At 56.5% G+C, this 16,512-nt stretch overlaps 1 protein-coding gene across 1 annotated transcript in view; it reads left to right on the top strand.

Annotated features, from left to right (window-relative positions):
• DRC11 (dynein regulatory complex subunit 11) overlaps positions 1–16,133 on the top strand; it is a 71,356-nt gene extending 55,223 nt beyond the window's left edge. The window contains exons 15-19 of the mRNA XM_081141897.1: positions 690–889; positions 9,081–9,167; positions 11,173–11,350; positions 14,699–14,937; positions 15,512–16,133. Of these exons, the coding sequence (XP_080998023.1) occupies positions 690–889; positions 9,081–9,167; positions 11,173–11,350; positions 14,699–14,937; positions 15,512–15,637 (830 nt within the window). The 3' untranslated portion in view covers positions 15,638–16,133. The remainder of the gene's footprint in view (positions 1–689; positions 890–9,080; positions 9,168–11,172; positions 11,351–14,698; positions 14,938–15,511) is intronic.
• Positions 16,134–16,512: the final 379 nt, after the last annotated feature.

The raw sequence follows: 16,512 nt of genomic DNA on the forward strand, positions 1-16,512 counted from the left end.
TGGAATCGATCACGTGGGGCCCGTGGCTCCCCTGGCGCCCAGGACGGTGGGAGGTGCTCCAGCCGGGGTCCCCCTCTGGGCCCGAAGGAGATGGACCGTGTGGCGGGGGCACGCGGCGTGGACGGACCTCTGCGTGACACACGGTCATCCCGGTCGACTCGCCCCCACCGACAGGCGGGAAACCAGGCAGAAGAAAGACGTCCGGCTCCGGCCTCTGCACCCTGGGCTTCCCCTGGTCTCCCAGGAATCGCTCATGGCCGCTTGTCAGTGGTCCCCCCGCCCGTCCCCACAGCCTCCTCCCAGGTTTTCAAATGATGTGTTGCAGCTGCTGACAAGCAGAGAAACCCCATCCCATCCCCCCCCCCAAAAATTGCCAGAGGTAAGTCACTGTAGGAATGTGCTTTAAAATTATGAGTTTGGGGGAAAGTCTGAGGGGGGGGTGGCAGAGGAACAACATGTCGGATGCCCAAGGAGACCCCTGGGCTCCACCTGGAGCCCCGACTACAAATCAAAGCGTCGCAGGGCCAGCAGAGGTGGCAGGCGTGCCTCTGGTTAGAAATGCCTTCGATGCATCCATCACAGCCGCAGAAACGGGGGTCAGCAGGCGTGGAGCCGTGGCCTCGGGGACCCCCAGCCTGAGCGCCGCGACTCACCGCGCGACGCGGGGCCTGGGGCTCTGCCTCTTGCAGGTTCGGCGGCCGTGCGCGAGAACGCGCCTCTGGTTAAGTCGCTGCTGCTGGCCGGGCCGTCGGGCGTGGGGAAGAAAATGCTGGTCCACGCCATCTGCAGCGAGACGGGCGCCAACCTCTTCAACCTGACGGCGGCCAACGTTGCGGGCAAGTACCCGGGCAAGAGCGGCCTGAAGATGATGGTGCACCTGGTGCTCAAGGTACGTCCCGCTCCTCCTTCCTCGGCGCCCGTTCGCCTCCCCCTTTCAAGTCACATTTTCAAACCCCGGCCTTTGTCTCCTCAAGCGGACGGCACTGGCCCTGGCGGGGAACTTCCTCGGGCTGGGCTGACGAAAGCACCCCCCGCGTCCCCGCCGCGCCCTGTCCTCCCGCAGACGCCTCGGTCAGCGTGCCCGCTGAGCCTGCGGCCCGGAGAGGCGGCGCCTTCCTCGGCGCGGGCGCTCACTGTGCCCGGCTGCCTCCCTGTGCCACCGGAGTCCTCTCCGAAACGCTCGCACCTCCCGTTGGAAATTACTTCTCCCTCCGGCAAAGGCACCGACACTTGCATTTGGGGCCCTTTCCCACGCGCGGGAGTCGCCCAGGCCCGGAGCCTTCTGCGCATCAGCGCCTCACACGGGGAGCGGGGGGCCCGAGGGAGCCGGGCAGCCGCAGTCACGCCCGCACTCGGCCGCAGCGCAGGCCGGCGGATGGGGTGTCCTGGGGGGTCCGCGCCCCCTCGGCTCCGAGATCTCAGATGAGCTCTGCACTGCCCCGGGTCTGCGTGTTATCCCCCCAAAACGAACGAGCCGCGCCGAACGGGGGGAGGTGCTCTCGGCCCTGAAACCCACGGTTCTCTGATGTCGTTTGTCTGTAGCTGATGATGGTGATGACAGACAGAAATACAGGTCGATGGGTGGATGGATGATTGTTAGAGAGATGACAAATGATAGGCACATAGATGATAGATGATAGATAGGTAGATAGATAGATAGATAGATAGATAGATAGATAGATAGATAGATAGATAGATAGACAGATACATAGATACATAGATAGATACATAGATAGATACATACATAGATACATAGATACATAGATAGATACATACATAGATAGATAGATACATACATAGATACATAGATAGATACATACATACATAGATACATAGATAGATACATACATACATAGATACATAGATACATAGATACATAGATAGATACATACATACATAGATACATACATACATAGATACATACATGCATACATACATACATACATGGATAGACGGACAGACAACACACATGTATACACACAAGGATTACCAACTTTTAAAGCATTCTGATACAGAATATTTATATATAATATTAAAACGTCACAGGATTTTATTTTTATTTGGTCGAGCACCTCAAGGTTGACTTCATGCTGTTCAGTTTATTTTCAGTGGCCGGCAGGCCCGTAAGGCAGCTTTACTATGGAAAGGCTTACGCGCAGCAAGAGCCGTCCTGGGCTTGGGGCTGGACATTGGCCGCGCATCAGCGCTCGGGGGGCGCTAAGACACGGGCGATTGTCACCGTACACAGTGGCTCACAGAAGCGGTTCCTTCCCCATCACCCCCACGGCCACAGTGCGGAAGTGAGGGCGTCGAGGAAGGACGTTCCCCGGCCTCCTTCCTTCCCTTGCTGGTCCAGAAGGATCCAAGGAGAGGACTGGAGGGAGGCGGGAGGCGGGGAAGGGGAAGGTGGGTGGGAGTCGAGACAGACCACCGAGCTGTGCACAGAGCGCCTCGAGCGGGGGAGGTGCTCCCACCTCTGTGTTGTTATGTGAGGGATTCGTCACCCCCGTTTTACAGAGAGAGAAACTGGGGCTCTGAGGGGTGACGCAGCTTGCCCAAGGCCACCAAGGGCAGTGGCCAAGCTGGATTCAAGCCGAGGCCCTTCTCGTCTTCACCCTCTCGCGCTGTTTTTATCAAGGTAAAATTTACATGCAGTAAAACGCGCAGATCTCACGTGGACGTTTGAGGTGCCAGCCTCGAAAAGTGTGCGTAGCTGCGTGACCACCGTCTTCATGCGCTTTGGGGCCCCTCGTATGACTTCTTTCCCAAAACGTCTTCCAAGTCATTGGCCAGTGTCCACTGGACCGTTGGCCTCGTGGTTCCTCCGAGTTGTCTGTGGTGTGGATCCAAGTCCTTTGTCGGACATAACGTATTGCAGGTGTTCCCTCCGTCACTTGCTTTTCCATTTCCTCACATTGGTTGTTGTTCACTTGTCCCATCGACCACTGAGAGAGGGTGTCGAAGCTCCGGCTAGGGTTGGAGAACCCTCCCTTTCTCCCCGTAGCTGTCGGGTTTTGCCCGGCGGATGTCAAAGCCCTGTGGTGAGGTGCACCACGTTTGGGACTGTCGCGTCTTCCTGCTGGGTTGTTTTGTCATTAGGAGGTGTCCCCTTTGCCTCTGGCAACACTCCTTGTCTTGAAGGACGGATACCTGGTCTGATCTGACCAGAGCCACCTGGCTTCCTCGGTCCTCCTTCGTGCTCAGCGTCGTTAGAGTGGCTGCACTTCTCGCGGACGGTTGCGTCTTGCCTCTTGCTCCGGCTGAGACGCGGAGCGTTTGCTTGGTACAGAGATGCAGCCGCTCCCGGGTGGCTTAGGTCTAATGCTCCCGGGTGGCTTAGGTCTGACGCGTTGCTGTTTGTTCTCCGTTTATCCCATTTCCCATTTTTTTCCTTCTGTTTCTTCTTTTCCTGCCTTCTTTTGAGTAACTCAGTACTTTTTAGTATCTTATTTGAATTCCGCCATTGTCTTTCTAGTAATGCCACTTTCTTTTTAAAAAAATTCTGGCTTTCACTTATAGTTTGCATTCAACATTATTTTGTATTAGTGCCAGGTGTACGGCACAGCAGTTGTTCAGTCACACACGTCAGCAATGCCTCTGTCTTATTTTTTAGTGCGATGGCCCTTTTTAATTTATCACAGTCTACGTAGGGTGAATAACGTTCTATTTTACACAAAATATGAAACCTTACAACAGTATAATCCTTTGTATTTTTATCATATGTTTCACATCTATAAATGTTATAAACACCATAATAGAGCGTTATTATCTTTGTATTAGTCATTTGTCTTTAAAGAATTTAAGGGGGAAAAATTAGTATTTTACCCTTAGCCACCTATTTCCCATTTTCAGTACTCTTTATTCCTTTCTGTTGCTCCAGCTTCCCACTGGGTGTAATTTCCCTTTCAGCCGCAGAACTTCCTTCCATATTTATTTTAGTGCAGGTCTGCTGGCAAGAAATTTTCTTGGTGTTCATTAAATAAAATGTCCTTATATCACCTCCATTTTCAAAGGATAGTTTTGCTGGATATAGAATTCTGGGCTGACATATGTTTCTTCCAGACCTTTAGAGATGTAACTGCGTGAGGCACAGAGCATTCCTGGTTACAATGTTGCCACGTGAGCCCTCAGCCTGCATCCAGAGCCTCCAGGTTTCTTAAGTGCGTTATCCAGCCTCTCACTGAAGTCGGGCTGAATGAAGCCTGTCCTCTGCCACCCCCCAGATGCCTCAGTGCTCCTGGTGAGATTCTAGGACAGCCCATGCCATGATCATGGTGTCCTCATGCTCAGGAAATTGTTTCTGCTGCTGAGAGGTATTTGTTTTTTTTCCCCTGGATATCTGATAAGCTATGCTGGCATGTTTTACAATCGCTGCAAACTGACATTATGCAGACCACAAAATGCTACATGTCAAATTTTCAAAATGTGAAACGGCACACTTATCCACCAAGGCCACTCCATGTCAGAATGCCTGACACACACCTCATTAAGCTTCACCTCTACTGTGTGTATAACTGATTAATGAAAGACCCAGGGGCCCAGGTGTGGGAGTCATTCAATTAAAAACCTTGTGCAGCGAGGACGCAGCATCTTGGCATGAGTGACAGACCAGCTATCCGCATTGCAGAGAGGTATTTGCTTTTAATTAATTCAAAGAAAGCTGGTAAATCCCTGGCAGGAGGTGCCATGGGTGCATTCCTGTGTCATGTGAGCCGTGGCACGGGGGCCGTGGCTTGAGGGTAGCCCATGTGGATCTGTGACATCTGCTGGAGAAGGAGGAATAGCTGAAGGCTGGTGACATTCTATCTTCTTGTAAAGATTTCCTGTGACTGAATTAATGTCTGGAGAGTGGAGGTGGCAACAGTTAGGAGACTGTTCAGAAGTTCACTTCTGACTGGCGGCCTTGCCTCACGCCCAGCACCCCGCACACATGCAAACACACTGGGAAGACTAGTCTCTGGTTTGTTTCACAACCACAGACTCAAATCCATTTTGTTTTCAATGTTTCTGGAGGGTTCCTTCACTTCACACACAATAACTTTAATGGACTAACAACTTGGGTTGTTAAGAAATGTGTTTGCTGTTATTTAGAATTCCCTCTTCTACTGAACAACTTAGTCAGAATTCTCTCTTCTGCTAAAGCTGTGTTTGGAAGAGAAATACATCTCTTCAGTGAAGAAATGTTAGAAATACAGCCATCTAACCTTTTAAGGGTTGTGATAAATTGATGTTTAATACGTATTTCATGTACTAAAGAAGTTACCAAGGCGAGGCCACCGCTCAGCAGGCCTTGGCCTCCTCGGGTTTGTGCAACAGTAAATCAGGGGCTGGATGGGCAGGAAGGACTGACCTCGACCCCTGGCCAGGAGTCAGCACACACCAAGGAGTTGTACGCACACATTCCCTTTCCTTTGGAGCAAATCCCTGACGAGGCAGGGATTAATGTGCCCATTTATAAACAAGAAAACAAGGCTCACAGTGCTTAACTTGACAAGAAAATACGAAGGAACATAAGGCCTAGCATCTGGATTTAAGCCCAGGTCTGTCTCTACCACCATTACCTGGCCCCAACTGACCTCTAGGGGAGTGGAGGCTCCCTGAGCCCTGCCCTGGGGAGCTGTCCTCTCATGGTGACACTCCTGGGTCTGGGTCCAAGTGTCAGCTGGGGACATTTTAGCCTGAGAAGGGGAGGGAACTGGAAGCCACTGCGTCCTGTTGGAGCACTCGGGCAGGGCTCCACTTCTTCCTGAGCTCCCCTCTCCAGCATCCCTTCTCCCTGACCCTCCAGGCCATCCCGAGAAGGCCAGGGTGGACCCGTGGAGCCCAGGGAAAGAGGCCAGAGCAGAACATCTAACCCTGTGTTTCGGACCTTGGAGACGTCCTCCCTGGGAGAACGGGCTAAGGACGCCGCCCAGCCAGTGTCAATCCAGGCCCCGTGGCCTGCTGGTCTGGACACAGGGAGGCCGTGACGCTGCTCCCGCCTCGGTGCCGCCCCCAGGGCTCCCACCCAGATGTGCTGATTTCAACATCTGGGCCAGGAGCCGGGCTGGGAGACCTCCACTCCAGGCTAGTAACCTGAACAAAAGCAGCGTTGTGATTCGTGGGTGATTTTTTTAAAACAGACACGCAGATGTATAATAAATGTAATAAACATGTTAGCCCCACCTTTACAAGGTGAAATTCAGTAAGAAAACGAAGCGAAGACCTACACCTGACCCAGAACCCAGGGCTGCTCAGTGGGGGGAGGGGAGAGGAGCGGGACTTAGCCCCCGAGGGGCAGCGCCGGGTGTAGAATGAAGGGAGGGAGGGCTGGTGGCGCAGGCCCTGAGCCACTCGGCTGTCAGGGAGCCTGGTCACCGTGCGCGGTGTCGTGCAGTTTCAGGCGGAGGCAGGGAGCACACAGAGCATTCAGACCTCGGGGTTTTTTCCCCCCAGACATTATATTTTAGAGCAGTTTTAGGTTCACAGCAGAGTTGAGCAGCAGCAGGTGGGCTCCGCGGGGAGGAAGGTGGATGGATGGGTGGGCCGTCCTTCCCAGTTTGGGAAGCTGGTACACAACCCCTGAAAAAAGCAGCCGGTTTTTTCTAGGTTTTTCTAAACAGAATAGGACCCTTTCAGAAAGAACTTCCGAAGCCTCCAAGGGTCGTCTGGGCAAATACAAACGGATTTTCACTGCTGAGCTGTCATATCCCAGCCCCCGGGAACGTCGCTCTGATGCTGAGCGCCTGGGAGTGTTGCTTTGGAGAAGACAGAAGGTCAAGCCCATGAAGCCGACGTGGGTGAAGCGTCTTTAATTCTTTCATAAAACTTCCCAGGTTCTGAAAAGGCCGACGTCGGTGGAAGCTGGAGCTTGCTGCTGAAGGGACCCGACCGGGAGCCTGTTGTGACATTTGATGGGACTGAAGAGCCCCCTGGTGGCAGCTCCAGGAAACGACCCCCCGTGACCTGAAAAGTCTAATTACGCATTAATTACACCCAATTGTCCATGACCTCAGCTCTCTGTGGGTAATTTCAATGAAGCCTTGTCATTGCTGCATGAAAATTAAGAGAGCAAAGGATACCATTTTTCACTGACAAATTGGCAGCGTTTTTTGTTGTTAATACCGAGGAGCAGAGTGGAGAACAGACCCGAGTTCTCAGGGCCGGAGCGGAAACAGGACCTCGGGCGGCAGGTTGGTGACACGTGTCAGGACACTGGGCCCTCGGACCCAGCAGCGTGGCGTCCGCCGTCGCTCTGAGGGAAAGACCGCTCGAGCCCAGGCCTCCCCCCTCTGCGCCGCTTGATCTCAGGAGAAGGCGGGAGCCGCCCAAATCTCAGGCACAAGGCCCGGAGCAACAGACGCGGGGTGATGCTGGGGGACACATTTCACAGCGGGCGAGCGGGCGCGGAGCAGGGCAGGAGGCACCGCCCGGGCGTGCCGTCCGCGTCGGTCGGTCTGTAAGGACGGGAGACGCCGGGCAGGCAGCCCCGTGCAGGGGTGAAGGCTCTGGGACGGTCTGATGTGGACTCAGGGTTTTACTGATGAGCACAGCTTTGCAGTCACAGGGAGAGGACCGAGTTCCTGGCAGACGCGTTTCCCAGCTCAGCCTGCCGCCTGGTGCTTCCGCAGACGGCCCCTGTCCCTCGCCTGAGTCAGCAGCCCTCTGTCCGCCCGGGTTCGTCCTGGGGCGAGGACAATGAGCCCCCTCCCTCCAAGCTCACCCTGGAGGGCGGGGCTTCCCCTGGGGGCCGGCGTTCAGGGCTCCTCTTGGCCTGCGCCCGGCACGCTCACCTGGCGGCCTCCATCCCGCGCGCCTTGTGTGGACGGCGGAGCCCGTCACGCTAACTCAGATCCGAGACGGAGTCGGGCAGCCACGCCTGCTCTCCACACTGGCACACCGTGGACAGGCCGCTTGATGCCTGAGCCTCGGCTGCCCCGTCCGTAGACGGTTGGTAGTAATGGCACCTGTTCCGTCGGGAAGCAGGGAGGGTGGAGGACTTGCAGAGGAGGAAGCGCGGGGTCCGCGCTGCCCTGAGCGTGGCCGTGAGACCACGCGCGAGGCCTGCGGCCCGGCCGGCGCCTGTGGCTCCGTAGCTGCGGCCGTTGGCATAGCGCGTGCGCCCCCTCGGGCCTGGGGGAAAACATGCAATTCTGAATCCTTAGCGCTCTGGCTCCGGTTCTGAAACACAGTGCCCAGCAAACAGCGGGTGGCTGGTGCTGCTTCCTCTCTGAACGCCTGCGTGGGGGCTGTGAACGCGGCCCGCCGGGTGTCGGACGGGCACGGGGACCCACTGACACCCAGCTGGTCCCTGGTGGTGCACAGTCTGCTCCGCTCCCTCCAGGTGCTGGGAAACGGACCGGCCAGTGTTCCTGGTGCTTTCCCATCGCTGATTCACCGCCTCTCCTGGTTTAAAACCAGCTGCCTCCTCAGTGATGCTTAAGGAAACGTAAATAGGAGCACACAGCACCATCTGCTGTGGCTGGACGGCTTTTACCCGTCACTGTTCTCACAGAGCACAAACTAGCAAAACTGCCCGAATTTCGCTATCCCAGGGGCTCTTTGAAGAGACTGTTAGGTGTGTGGCAATTATCCCCCGGCCCCAAAAGTCCCCGCGCTGGCCCTGAAGGGGCTCGGAGTCACCTTCCAGGCAGGACCTCAAGGGGACAGCCAAATGAGCCGAGCGAACGGCCTCGCAGGGCCTGGGCTGAAAGGGCTCTCTCCCCATGAGCAGACCCGGGGAACCTGGGCGCCGGGCAGGCTGTAGTAAAACCCAAGCCCGAGGCTCGGCTTCCCCAGTCACTGGCAGCGGAAAGCTATTTGTTGGCTCATTTCAAGCCAGCCGGAGTGGAGGCCTGGGTTTCTAGAACAGAAGGCGCAGATGTCGAGCGTGCCCTGCCCGTAAAGTGGGTCAGGACCCTCGAGGTGCCCCCATCCTCCAGGGAGGGAGGGGACCATCGTGCGCAGGCAGTGGCCCCCCCCAGGCCCCGCCGCCCCCAAGAGCCCACGCAGGGAGCCCTGGAGTCCCGCCGTCCCTGCGCACCAAGCGTGCCCCCAAGACCGAAAAGCGTTTCAACCGAGGCTCTTCCTTCCCCTCGCAGGTGGCCCGACAGCTCCAGCCGTCCGTGGTGTGGATCGAAGACACGGAAAAAACCTTCTACAAAAAAGTACCCAACACAGAAAAGATGGTGAGGGCTCCTCCGTCGCTCCTCAGCCTGGGCTTTTCTTTCCTCCGAGGGGGCCCCCGAGCAGCGCTGTCCCCCCTTTCCGAGAAGGTCTTGCCTTTTCAGGGGAGGCAGGAAGCGAGGGGCAGCCCTCTCCCGGGGTGTCTGAGAGGGTCCCGTGGGCTGACTTTACGGGGCGTCATTTAGAAGAAAATGAAGGGCTGTGTGTGGGGGGGGGAGCCGAAGCCCCAACACCTGACTCGGTTTAGAGGGCTCTGCTCCGCCGTCGGGGCGAATGGCACACACAGGAGTTATTATCGGGACTTCCTATTGAGTCATCGTAAATAGCAGAGCCCCGACGTGTATGAACAAAGGCCCTCGGTGGAACTGGGAGCGAGCCTGGGCCCGGGAGCCCCCTTTCAATTGCTTCCTTCCAGCTTTTCTCTCCCGTCAGCAGCCCCACCCCCACACTTCCCCCCACAAATCACCAGCAAAGTTCCCACCGGTTGAAAAAAAATTGCAGACCCCTGTGATTGTTGTTCCACGTCAGTTTGCACCAAAGCAAATCGTGGTCACCGGCGAATGCCCGATGAAACGCCCCGTAAGGGTTTTAGCCGCCCTGGGCCCTGGTGCCTTGCGCGTCCCTGGGAGCAGGTGGAGGCGATTTGGAGGAAGGCCGGAGGCTCCATGGCTCCTTCCCCTTCCCCCCAGGAGCCCCCTTGGCCCTGTCATTCTAGAAACTTGAGAGCACACGGGTTTCACCTGCGAGCCCAGCGGTGAGCGCCCTCTGCTGGCGAAGTCGCTACGTGGGGGGGAAAGTCCACAGAGAGGCAAACTGGGGGCGGGAGTTCCCGGGAACCCCGCGAGTAAACCTAAAGAGAAGTGCCCGGCGCTGTGCAGTCCGAGTCACACACCCGATGGCATTGGAAGCTTCGTCTCATTCCTGGGCAAGGGCCACTCGGTTCCCACTGGACGGCAGCCCCGGGACCAGGAAGGCTGTGGACGGTGGGGACTCGGAAAGGGGTTCCTGGCCTGCTCTGCCGTTCACCTTAGCTGGCTGTGTGTCCTTAAGCAAGTAGCTTAACCTCTCTGAGCCTCCACTTCCTTCATTTTTTCACTAAAGAGTTTCAGAGAGAACAGCCCCAGGTCCATGAAGCTCCCCTCACATTCTCTCCCACGAGCCCCTCTCGCTGTCAGCGGTTGCAGCCCCATCGGGCATTTATTCTGTCTCCCCACCTGGTGTGGGGGACACACAGGGCCGGACACCAGGTGCAGTCGATGCAGGGGGTCTGCAGGCCGCTCCAGGGAAGGCGAGAGGTGGGGTCTTGGCTCAACATTCCCACTGTAACTCATGAGCTCAAATGCCCCTGAACTAACCTGAGAGCAAAACTGGCCAGGACGGAGCCTGGGTGTCCCCGTGCCGGCTCCTCACCCGGCGTCCCCCACCTCCCCGGGCTTCCTCTGGGCTCCCTGTGCCAGGCCAGGTTCATGGACAGTCTGTTTCCATGGCGACGGGGCCAAATCTGACCCCACGTGGACTCTTCCTCCCTGGGCCCACCTCCCTTCTCTCTCCCCGTTAGTGCTGAGGTGACGCTGACACCGCAGGTTCACGCTATTTCCAAGCTGCCTCCGGGGCACAAGCGGCACCACCGTGTCACCAGCATTTCTCAGACACGAGGTCCTGGACCTGGGTCTGTCCCTGGCCCTGCGGCCAGCAGAGGAGGCCTCAGGTTCCCCGTCAGAGCAGCTCAGGGGAGCGCGGAGCCCCGCAGGCTAACCCTCCGTCCCAGCAGCCCCCCCGCGCGTGGAAACCCACCCTGCTTCCGTCCTGGGCGAGGGCCCAGGTGTTAGACTGTCCCCCAGGTGCTTCCTTCCTCCCCTCCCAGATCCGAATTCCAGAGGCCACGTGAGGACAGGAAGCCTGCCCTCCGGTCACCCAGGCCAGGGAGCAGCCCCACCGCCCGGGACCAGCCTGGAGAGACGGGCTGTCCCCCCACGACACCCCATGCTCTCCCCTCCCTTCCCCCAGAACGAGCCCAAACGCCTGAGAAAGCAGCTCCCCAAAATCCTGAAGCTCCTGAAACCCAGCGACAGGGTCCTGATCGTGGGGACCACACGCCGCCCTTTCGACGCCGATCTCCGGTCGTTCTGCAGAGTTTACCAAAAGATCATCCTGGTTCCCAGGCCGGACTACGCGTCCCGATACGGCAAGTACCCCGGCCCTGCCCTGAGCCGCGGCGAGGCTGGGCTGTCGGGCTGGGAGGGTGGCCTCGTCACCCATCACCACCAGGTGACGTCACCCGACGTCAGCGAGCTCGGGGCCACGAAACTGCGGGGTCACAGGGCAGAGCTCCGTCTCTGTTCCACGGTTAACACGCTTCTACCCCCGAGCAAAGGAAGCGAGACGGTTAACGTTTGGGCCCTGAAGGTGACGCAGCCTCGTGGGTGGGCACCTTCCCTCGAGCGTGGCGTGGGGTCGCTCGTCTGGTACCCGGGGTGGTGGTGTCTGTCTCGGACACAACCATTGCTTTTCGCCGGGTTGATTTTTTTATTTTTTCAGTCTCGAAGTGTGAGTCCAGGAACATGTGGACTTTTTAAAAATAAACATAAAATATAACAGAAGCTTCCTTTTTCAAATTTATTTTTTTAATCCTTGCCTGAGGATATTTTTTTTCCATTGCTTTTCAGAGAGAGTAGGAGAGAAACATTGATGTGAGAGGGACACGTCGATGGGTTGCCTCCCACAAGCGCGCCTACCAGGGCCGGGGATCCGGGGATCCGGCCTGCAACCGGGGTACCTGCCCTTGGCCAGAGTCGAACCCGGGACCCTTCAGTCCACTGGCCGATGCTCTAACCACTGAGCCTAACCAGCCAGGGCATTTTTCAACTGCTTTACTCTTGAATAGAAAGATTCGAGCTCTACTTCTTTTGAAATTGTCTTTAAATGGAAACAATACAAAGAAGAGACCCTGAGGGTGGCAGTGAGACTGGAAAGAGCCAGGACTCGGGCTCTGCCAGGGCTGGTCTGGGTCCCGCTCGGCCAGGGAGCAGCTGGGTGGCCTCACAGCTCAGAGAGGTTAGGTCGCGGGGCTGTGTGACCCTTGCCGGAGGAGGTCGGCAGAGGCCTGGCACCGTAGCAGCCCCAGGAGAGCGTGGGCCGCGGCGGTCGACATCGTAAATGCCGCCGGCGTTTCCCCGGTGCCCTCGGAGTTCTCGCAGCCGCCGTGGCGGGCCGCCCACTGTGCAGAAAGACCGGTGCCGTCCGCAGCGATCAAACACGGCCGCGCCCAGCGCACGAAGCCGGGGCTGCGAATCCCTAACGGGCCCCGCTCGGCCACCCGTCTCCCGGCCGCAGCGCCGAAGGGGCAGGGAGCAGTCGCGGTCGGGTCCCACCGTCACATCCCCCCGGCGGCATCGGGAGTGACGGGCTGAGGGCAGAGGGGAGGGCCAGCCGAGGAAACGCAGACCTTACGGTTCACCGGATATGATTCAGGATCTACCTTCTCGCCCCAGGTCAGGCTGTCCTTCAACATGTCCCTGCGAAGAAAACCCGCCCCCGTTGATTGATGCCCTCCCAGTCCCCACAGCTGCCTTGGGGCCTACTTCCCCCGCCGTCCTGGGGACCCCTCCTCTTGCCTCTCCCCCCGGGGGTCAGTCTCGCTAATAACCCGGCTCATCACGCCCGCGCTGGACGCCTGGCTGGCTGTGCGCACGGAGGAGTCACACCCACGACTTCTCTTGGCTCTGGGACTGTCGGCCTCAGAGGCCAGGGGCTCGCCCATATCCCATTATTCACCCCTTGTGCTTTTGCAAAATCCTAAAAAAAAACAAAACTTTAAGATACTGTGTCTTCCCGCGCCGGTCAGGGTGGGAGGAGTCTGCAGTGAAAGCACAGAGGAGGCCGAAGCCCCCATCCCTGGTCCCTTCCGGCCCAAGGAGGGGAAAGTGTCCCTTCCTAGCACCTCAGCTCGCCGCAGGGCCAAGGACCCTCCACCGAGGACAGTGGAGGTGAGCGGCTGGAGTGACTCGCGGAGTAACCCAAAGCCAGGCCCTGATGTGGTCGGTTACCTTGCGAGTCATTCATTCCTGGGCGGCAGGCAGACGTGCGCATTTATTTCACTGAGCTTTTCCCAGTCGATGAGTTTGGGTGGCACGGTCGCTTCACAGACCCGGCAGTGCGCAGATCAGGCGGTGATGTTAGGCCCTGGCCGTGTGGCTCAGTGGTTGGAGCATCGGCCAGGGGACTGAAGGGTCCCGGGTTCAGTTCCCAGTCGAGGGCAGGTACCTGGGCTGCAGGTTCCATCCCCGGCCCTGGTTGGGGTGCGTGCAGGAGGCAACCCATCCACGTGTCTCTGTCACATCAATGTCTCTCTCTCTCCCCCCCCACTCCCTTCCACTCTCTCTAGAAATCAGTGGAAAAAAATATCCTCAGGTGAAGATTAACAAAAAACACACACACATTTTAAGTATTCCTCAAAGCAAGTCCGAAGGCTTTAGCGCCGCTCGGCCGGGTCTCCCAGGCTCTGAGACGGGCCCTGCCGACGGCCTCCCGTCTCGCCCGACCACACCGATTCCGGTGGCTCCTTGGTGCCCCGCTCTCCACGGACGGGCGTGGCTCTGAGCGCAGTGTTACCTCCAGTGGCGCGTGGGTGTCCCCTCGGTCTCTCGCGTTAAGTAAACCTCAAGAACCGCTTCATAATTCACGTTCACAGCAGCCCCGTGTCCTGAGACCTCTGGGTTCCCCAGGTCCCACTCACCCAGAGAACAGCCGGGCACCCACCCGGTGGACCAGTCAAGCTGCCCATGTCCTCGGTCCTCAGGGGAGGAAATAAGGGCAAGTGGCTCTATTTAACACGAGGCGCAGCACCGCGTCTCACAGCCGAAGGGGCACGAGCCCCGTGGCGCCTCGTGGGAATCAGAACCTGCCCGGCTGGCGTGGCTCAGCGGCTGAGCACCCACCCATGAACCAGGAGGCCCCGGGTTCAGCTCCCAGTCAGGGCACATGCCCTGGGCGCGGGCTCGATCCCCGGGGGGGGGGCATGCAGGAGGCAGCCCATCAATGATTCTTTCATCATTAATGTTTCTCTCTCTCCCTCTCCTTTCCTCTCTCTCTAAAATCAATAAAAACGTATCTTAAAAATATATTTAAAAAATTAGTAAGAAATGAAGTTTTTAAAAAGTCACCCTCCTGCTTATCCAAACTGCAGAAAACATAATATTCCGATGAGCAGAGACCCCGTCTGCGCCTACGGGGGTCTCCGATTTTGAAAGCGTTTGAATCTTTCAAGGCACCACCCCGAAGCGGTGTGCCCGTGGTTTAACTTTCCCTTGTCCACTCGCAAGGGCCTCGTGGATCTGTAGACCTCGCTGTGTGCGTCCTGTGGTGGGGAGGCAGCCGGAGGCAAGTGTGCCCTCTGCTCATGGGGATCGGGGAGTGGACCCACTGGGCGCTCCTTCCTCGCCAGGATGCGGCTGTGTGTGGAGAACTGGATTAATCCGCCTTCTCGGGGGTGACCCCGGTTGTCTCTGTCTTTCCCTCCATCTCGGACACACAGTTTTGTGGAAGCAGATCATCCAGCGCCACGGAGGGGTCATTACGGGTGCCTTGAACGTGAGCTGCCTGGCCAAGGTCACTGACGGCTTCACCCAGGGCCACATCGTCCGGGTGGTCAAGGGCGTGCTCACCGACCGCAGGCTCCGGCAGCAGCCGCAGAAGCCGCTCACCGCCCTGGAGTTCATCACGGCTCTCGGCCGCGCGGACCCCGTGTACCAGGAGGAGGAGGACAGCTTCAAGGTGAACTTCCCAGGGCCTCTGTGCACCGGGGGGACCACTCACGTCACCAAGAAAGCCCCCACCCCGGGACAGAGTCAGACCCCCGGGAGGCGGGTGATTCATCGGGAAGCTTGTTGGTTAGACTGGCCTGTGGTTCTCTGAAACCATTAACCCCTCGAGAAGTTCCACATTGTGTAGAAATACAGGTGAGAGAGAATTTGTATTAAACGTACATTAAATGCCCAAAGCTTAAGGACAGCGTGCCCCTTCCATCTTAGCCAGGTCTTTCGTTTTTCATCTTTACCCGAGGACGTTTCCATTGCTTTTAGAGAGCATGGAAGGGAGAGAGAGAGAGAGAGAAACACTGATGTGAGAGGGACTCATGGGTGGGCTGCCTCCCACACTCACCCTGACCAGGGTGGGGGATTGAACCTGCAACCCAGGCACGTGCCCTTGACCGGGAATAGAACCTGCCGCCCTTCGCTCTAACCACTGAGCCACCCCGGCCAGGGCAAGATCTCCTTTCTTTGTAAGAGTGTTCCAGCAAATTCACATCATTTTTATTTTTTCCCCCCAAACATCTGTTTCGTTTCAGAACTGGTACGCCAAAACCCCCTTGGGTAAGAGGCGCGCCCTGGCGTCCATGGGAGGGAACGTGGGAATGGCAAAAGACAGAGGGAAAAAGAAGGAAAAGACAGAGAAGAAGCGAAAGAAAAAGTGATGCCTCTCTGAGGAGCCGGCCTTGAGTCCGTCTCGGGGATGGCGGAGGCCGGCTCTCCAGTCCGCAGAACCCAAGCGGGTGCCGCAGCTCCTCGGCGTCTGATGTGCTCGGCTAGACCTCTGCTGGGTGCCGCACCAGGCTAGCTCTCCACAGCACCGTTTCCAGAGGTGGCCACTGTTCCTTCGCCCGTGTAAAGTTTGTACATAACCAAAATCCACTCTTCGCACTCCACAACCTTTTCCCTTTGGATACTTCCTCATCTCATCAGTACTAGTCGCCAAATTTAAAAGTTGGTAGTTAGGAAATACTCTAATTTGACAACTAGTAAGTAGCTGGAGTCTATTACCAAATGACTAGCTTTTTATTAACCCATATATTCTATATATTCTCTTGCACATGTTTTAATAAATTAATCTTTCCACTATTAATAGACTTTATATAATGGAATAAAATTCTGTTGTCTTTGAACTGACTCAGTAATTTGGTTGCTTGAGCTAAAAAAAAAAACAAAAACAAAACCTTTAAAATTAGCTATGTCCATCTTCTGACTTTGAATATAGGGAAACTAAGGCCCAGGATCATAGAGAAATAGAATAAGAAGAGGTAATTGGGGGGGGGGGGGATCACAAAAAGAAAGCTTAGAAATTAAAAATATAGTAATTTATATAAAATGGGAAAAAATAAAAAGAAGTCTGAACTCCAGACTAGACATGGTCAAAGAGAAAATTAGTGAACTGGAGGATGGTCCTGGGGAAATTACCCCAGAAGGCAGCACAGAAAAATAAAAAGATAAAATCTATAAAATGCAATTAAGAACCTTTAAAGACACTGACACCTCACTAACAGAAGCCCTAGAAGAAAAAAAGAAATACCAA

The sequence above is a fragment of the Miniopterus schreibersii genome (assembly GCF_964146895.1).
Source record: "Miniopterus schreibersii genome assembly, chromosome: 7".
Taxonomy (NCBI): domain Eukaryota; kingdom Metazoa; phylum Chordata; class Mammalia; order Chiroptera; family Miniopteridae; genus Miniopterus; species Miniopterus schreibersii.